This window comes from Ciona intestinalis, unplaced genomic scaffold, assembly GCF_000224145.3.
Source record: "Ciona intestinalis unplaced genomic scaffold, KH HT001060.1, whole genome shotgun sequence".
NCBI classification, from domain to species: Eukaryota; Metazoa; Chordata; class Ascidiacea; order Phlebobranchia; family Cionidae; genus Ciona; species Ciona intestinalis.
The window spans coordinates 32,723-39,772 of NW_004191381.1; the positions used below are offsets into that span (position 1 = coordinate 32,723).

Sequence of the window (7,050 nt, forward strand, 5' to 3'; positions counted from 1 at the left end):
ATCAAAAGGGAGAAGTATTTAAGCAGACTCATTTATTCAGCTTTAGCCAAATATACGGAGATAGCAAATATTGAAACGTCGCCACCACCAAAAGTTTGACTACGACCAGTTCTAGCGTAATAAGTGCGTGAACTTTATTTATTTAGCAATAACAATATTTTTCACTATTGGCAACATCGTGAATATTCTTATAGGTAGCTCTTGTATATTTCTAATTATAGTAGCAGCAAAACTAGATGCTACAACATATTATATATATATATATATAAATTATTGTCTTTTATGATTCGACAGCATATATAGCTGAAAGGCCTATAGTCTAGTTACTACAGAGGTACAATCTTAAAACAAAAACGCCAGTTTTCAGTCTATAAAGCAATTAGCATTATTGTGTGATATCTACACTGGTATATTTAAACTACAGTTCGATAGGGCAGGAAATTACTCATCACAGAACGGCAACCGGCTGTTTTATGTACGTCTGTACGTCTATTTAATGCGCAGTATAATTGATCCGCGTATTAAATTGTATAGAACAGAGTTTATATAGAAATGAATATACTGGTAGCATATAACTAAAAAGATAACGAGGTGTAGAGTTTTAAACAAGTCAAAATGTCGGAAAATAAAAAGATTCCAATCTATGTTCTGACATTCGGAATGACACTCGCGTTATCTGCTTTTCTAGGTAAGTTAAATTTATCAATAAATACAACAGTTTATGCTCCCGTGGCGGGACCACGACAGTCGTTGTAACGTTTAGGTTCTGTTTAATATATGTATATTCTCTTTAATACACCTTGTATCTGCTAAATTAGTAAATAATATATTTGTATTATAAGTGTGAGAGGAATCTTATAGCGTTTTTGTTTCTGTGTTGATGTCTGTGACATATTCTTTAAGATCACACAAACAAATACGCCGAAAGACCTCTTTCTTACCAAACATACACATACTGGCAACAACATAGGTATATATATATATTGAGTAGGGTGGGGGAAGATGGAACACATTTTAATCCTATATTCTCGCCCCATTTAGTAGTAAACAAAGAACATTCGAAGAATTATAAAACCATATCCTCATGACTCCCACATACCGTTGTTAATTGTTTAAAACACTATCAGGATATTTGGATACTGTGTGCTAAAGGTGTCCCATCTTCCCTTACCCTAATATATATATATATAACATCTGTTTGTACAGATCAAGCATGACAAGTGTTTTTAGGCACCATGGACCTACAAAGCAGTATTCACATCTCTCACAATCTTGGAACGATCAGTCTCAGCATATTATATGGCTGTGGCTTATTGATTTGTTTATTTGTTACTCCTCTGCTTTTGTGCAATTTGGGGGTGAAACGAACACTTCTGCTCGGAGAAGTTGGTTTTCTTGTCTTTACATTGGGGAATTTCTACTCCGGTAAAAAGTTTTTTTTTATTGTATTTCCTTACTCTTGTTTCATCTAAACTCTAAAGCTGGGACACTTTGTCAAAGAATTTTTTTTTCTTACGCACCCTCTCCAATGTTAACCAATAAATAATGATACAGAAATATTAATGAAAACAAGTTGCAGAATACTATTAACATATAAATATTTCAATCTTGTGTCCCATCTTCCCCGACATTGTATGGTTTTGTAGAATATTTTTGCCAAACTTTAAAAAGTTTGCTTTTATTTCAATAGTTTATACCTCAACGGTAACTAAAATTTAATGGTATAATAACAAGATAATATGTGGCAAATATAAACAAATGTATCCTACATTGTATAAAATCCTTTACGATTTTATGCTGTAAACATGATGTCCATTTAACATGAAGTCGTTGATGTTCAATTTTTTATTTAATATCTTGATATCTAAATCTAGTGTTCATGACTTAATTAAACAAATGGGTCTGCATGTCCTCTTAAATACAGACTATACTACGCAGCCATCCCCGTTTATAACCAATTAAACTGCTATGTTACGCTTCGGATAGAGGTGATTTTTGCGACATGTTAGTATATAGTAGACATTCATCGTACAGAAATACTACTTTTGAAGCGTAATACATGGCAATGTTATAAAAAAGGGGGTGGCTGCCTGTCTGTAATTGTTATCCTATAACAGGTCTTGCAACGATGATACCTGGTTCCATTATCGGTTCAATGGGTGAAAGTCTTTTCTGGCCTGCGGGTATTTCCTACGTGAATCACGTTTTTAATGAATATCAAGATTCAATACCTGACGATCAGAAGCCGCAAGATAATGTTAAAAACGTTTGGTTCGGTCGTTATTTTGGAGTCGCGAAGACCAGCGTGGTATGTGTATTATTACAGACTTGTATGATGTGTACGTGTATATAAATATACTTAATTACTGATACCCGATATACCTCTTTACTACAGGGCGCAGGGCCTTTATTGCTAACATAGATATACGAACATATACAGTGGGGGAAGTCGGGAAACTTAGCACATTTGGGGCAATATTTTCTCAAAATATAGTACAGTTTTGGGTTTATAATACGAATTAGTATTGGCATACATTTATTAGTCAGCAGGAATTCAAAAAGATATTAAAACACAAAATCAGTTATTTATCTATTCGCAGACCTGGTGGAATTTTACAAATTCGAAAAAACGCATAGTAAGACGGGGCATTTTAAAATCCGCCTAAATTTTGATTAAGAAATGTATTTTATTAGAAATACACGTAAATATAACGAAATCATATTGTATACAAAGTTTTAAAGCAAACCGTTTAAAGTTTAGTAAATAAAAACGTGCCTATAACTATAATATGAGAGAAGACGTGTCAAAAAATAAAATATTTTTACTTGTTATAGGTAATACCGAAATTTTCTGACTGCTGTACTAGTTTCTGCGCCACGTAAACTTAATATATATAGTAGGGCAGGAAAAGATGGGACACTTTGTCAGTCGAGACTTTATTTTAATTTTCTTTTTACGGATCCTCATTTAATGATAATCAGGAAAGTGAGGTTACAGAATTATTCGACAGTATTATTACGACTTTATAAAACGCCCGTCAAAGCTGATTACTGTTTTTAAACATTAAAAAACTAAATTTTCTAAATATTTGGTTATTACGTTCTAAAGGTGTCCCATCTTTTCCCACCCTACTATATTCTTTTTTAATAAGGGTACCCTGGATTGTCACAAGTGAGGCGCCTATGGGCCGCGGGCCACATTATCATGTAAGACCGAAAACTGTCTGCGGGCCGCTCAAAATCGCGTCGCGGGCCGGATTTGGCCCGCGGGCCGTAAGTTGCCCGTCCCTGGTAGAGTATATTCCGTACCAGGTAGAGTATTCTTTGGGTAAATAAATGCGAAATAGTAAGGTGCTATTTTTAATGCTCGCTAAATGAAGCCGATGAAGTTAAATAAAGCCGATGAAGTTTTTTAGTTTTTGTGTGCGAACGATTGAACTAGTTTCATAGCTTCATAAAACAACTTTGAATTTTTTGTACAGTTTGATTTTGTCTCATAAACTAGTTTTAGTTTTGTAAAAAACACTGAGATTTAGCATGAAGAAAATAGGCAGGGGTCAGTATGACTTTAATTTGAGATAAAAACAACAAAAAATATCGGTTTAACGTTATATGAAGTTTACATGGCAAAGAAACTAGCACAGCCTGTTAAATTCGGTGGGTTCACTACAAGTTCCAGAATACTGCTAAAGTAAATATATTTCAATTTAGAGTCCCATCCTCCCCCACATTGTAGTTTTGTATGTTTTCATTGCCAAACTTTTAAAGGTTTGCTTTTAATTTAGTAATTTAAACCTTAGGGGATATTCAACTATAAGATACTGATATAATAAAAATATAATATTTTGAAAATATGTTCGAAATTTGGTCATTTGCACTTGGTGATAATTTATGAGAAGTGGCTTATGCCAAAACAGAGTAGTAATACCCAATTTGTAGCAAAAAATAAAAACTTTATTAATAGTTATAATCAATCTTCTGTTATTACAATTTCATAAAAACTTGTTGGATACAATATTACCCATTGTCGTTCAAACAGTACCAATTGTTAAGCCATAATATATTGTATAGGTAACATGTTAAAAACTATAGCAGTGGGGCAAAAAAAAGAATGTTTAGACTTAATTTTTAAAGCGTACAGTATTATTTCGTGTATTTACGTATATTCCTATTTATAAACACACTCAATAATCATAATTAACAATGATAACTGTCCCATCTTATCCTGTGTGTTTTCGAATTTGTAAAATTTCACTTGTTGTGCGGATCGCTAAATAACTCCCTGGTGTTTTATTATATTTTATTAAATTGTTGTCAATTAATAAAGGAAGGATAGTACTAATTCGTGGTATTACCCGAAAAACGTCATCTATTTTGATTTTGGAAATATTTTCTATTATGTGCTTAAGTGTCCCATCTCCCCCCATTGTACCATATATAACTTTAATACGATTTATTTGCTTTTTATCTCTAATTAAAACCCTCGTGACCCCTGCCTAATTTTCTCAAGTTTATAAATCAGCGTTTTTTACAAAACTAAAACTAGTATTGTGTATAGAAATCAAAGTGTACAAAATTTTTTAATCTTTTTTATTAAACTACGTTACTGGATTGATTCAAACTCGCAAACTACAAAATGTGTGCAGTTTTAATATGATTTAGCGAGCATTGTATCTTTTTAGCCATTGAAAAAATGTTGCAGTCGTTTAACACCGATTTTTATTAAACAGTTATCATCTTTGCCGCGCACTTTGTTGTTCCGTAAGATATACTGTCGAATAATATTGTATTACTTTTCACCTGTCGTTAAATGGGTGAAAGGAGATTTTAAAAAACGCACACGTTTAGATATCCATAAACTTAAACAGTTTCACAATTCTTTTAAAGACATTTAAAATGCTGCGTAGGACATTTTCGTCAAAGTAATGTGCCGCTAAAATGTCTAGATTATGCCATTGTACTCTAAAAAGTTACAAAACCCCTGGTCAAAACTTTTTTTTTCAGATTTGGGGCAACCTTCTTGCCTATGCTGTGTTGTATGCAGCAAGGAAAGTGGGAACTCATTCAATGCATAACACTACTCTAACAGAGTTTAATTACAATACATGTGGATCTAACTTCTGTAAAGTAAGTTGGGAAAACCACTATGCTTGGAATATGAATCAATACATTTTTAATTACAGGTCAGTAAAAACGCTAAAGGAAACCACGCCTATAATCCAAAAAGCAAAACTTCGGTTTACATTTTATTGGGTGTCTATGCTGCAATGCAACTTTTTGCTCTTTTGTTGCATTTCCTTTGCTTACCTGCAGTCGAAAGGACGCGCGATGGAAGTATGTTTCATATGTAAGAATGAATAAATAATTGAATTAAACTTATTCATTCTCGCATGACGGAAAACAAGAGGGGTTATAACGCGTGTGCTATGTTTTATACACATCGTTTTATCTTACAATATTATGAAATTTATATAAATGTGTTTTATATTTTGTCTATAAATATTTTGCGTATATATGTCTGTATGTACTTTCAGAAACCGAGACCCAGCTTTCAGTTAATACCACTAAAGAAACTTTGTCATCCCTTGGGCGACATCTTTGTTCAACAAAACAATTGTTGTTGGCTCCGATGTGCTTTTATTTCGGATTCTTTGTTTCCTATGCGTTTTCAGATTTCACCAGAGCGTTCGTATCATGCACGATGGGAGTTGAGAAGGTAACACAAAATGTATTATATAGTAGGGTGGGGGAAGATGTGACACTTTTTCATACGAGACTTTTTTAATTTTCTTTTTACAGACCCCCATTTAATGATTATCAGAAAAATAATGTTACAGAATTATTCGACAGTATTATTACGACTTTATAAAACGCGTCAAGGCTTATTACTGTTTTTTTTTAATATTAAAAAAATATATTTAAAATAAAAACAATATATTTTGAACAAGTAAAAAATGCGAAATAGTAAGGTGGTAATTTTAAATCCTCGCTCAATCATAGTAAAGCTGGTATATTTTTTAATTCGCGAGTGTGAACGATTAAATTAGTTTCATAGCTTTATAAAACAACTTTAAATATTTCGTACAGTTTGATTTATCTCTCATAAGACTAGTTTTAGTTTTGTAAAAAAACTAAGATATAAACATGAAGAAAATAGGCAGAGGTCAATATAAATTTAATTTGAGATAAAAACAACCAAAAAACATCGGTTTAACGTTATTTATACAAAGTTTACATGGTAAAAAAACTAGCACAGTCGGTAAAATTTGGTAGGTTAACTACAAGTTGCAAAATACTACAAATGTATCTATTTTGATTTTGGAAATATTTGTCAATATGTGGTTAAGTGTTCCATCTTTTTCCTTTGCACTATGCTGTATATGGTTCACAATGTAGTCCGTAACATTACTTCTCATTGTAATAGAATCTAACGGTGGCACCATAGATTTAATGAGATGTACCGGATTGTAGACGATGCTTATTCCTCGTTGTATATATTGTAATGATTCAGTTTTGAACACATGCGAAACACGAAAGAGAACGGAAGAAGAAGGCAAATAAAAAGAGGCGTTTCGCACACACACGCACGCACGCACACAGGAATGAGCGCTACACACCTCCCCCCAGAAACGACTTAATTTTTTCGAGGCCGACCACGCTTTTTAAGGTTTGGAATTGGTAAGGGTTGCGATAGGTCAACATTGGCTGGTTTAAGCCTGTCGATGGACACAGTTTGTGATTTGCCACCAATGTCCAAAACAAAATATTTTTCGTGGCGTTGTTCAACTTTAAATGGGCCTTCATATGGAGGATTAAGGGGGGGTTTATAAGAATCTTTTCTTACAAAAACAAATGAACTGCGCAATAACATACGAGTAATAAAATGTTTACGGTAACAATGTTTTGTAGTAGGCATTGGCAACAGTTTAGCCAGTGCTTCGCGCAGTGTTCGAAGATACTCTGATGGTGCGGGTTCTTGGTGTACGGTGGCGACGAAATCTCCCGGAACTTGCAGGGTCGACCCGTATACCAGCTCTGCGCTTGAGTTGC

General features: G+C 33.5%; 1 protein-coding gene across 1 annotated transcript in view; it reads left to right on the forward strand.

The window, feature by feature from the left end:
• Positions 1 to 327: 327 nt before the first annotated feature.
• LOC100186416 (protein unc-93 homolog A-like) overlaps positions 328 to 7,050 on the forward strand; it is an 11,405-nt gene continuing 4,682 nt past the window's right edge. The window contains exons 1-6 of the mRNA XM_026839846.1: positions 328 to 688; positions 1,231 to 1,425; positions 2,118 to 2,308; positions 5,005 to 5,127; positions 5,184 to 5,334; positions 5,535 to 5,716. Coding sequence (XP_026695647.1) covers positions 616 to 688; positions 1,231 to 1,425; positions 2,118 to 2,308; positions 5,005 to 5,127; positions 5,184 to 5,334; positions 5,535 to 5,716 — 915 coding nt within the window. The 5' untranslated portion in view covers positions 328 to 615. The remainder of the gene's footprint in view (positions 689 to 1,230; positions 1,426 to 2,117; positions 2,309 to 5,004; positions 5,128 to 5,183; positions 5,335 to 5,534; positions 5,717 to 7,050) is intronic.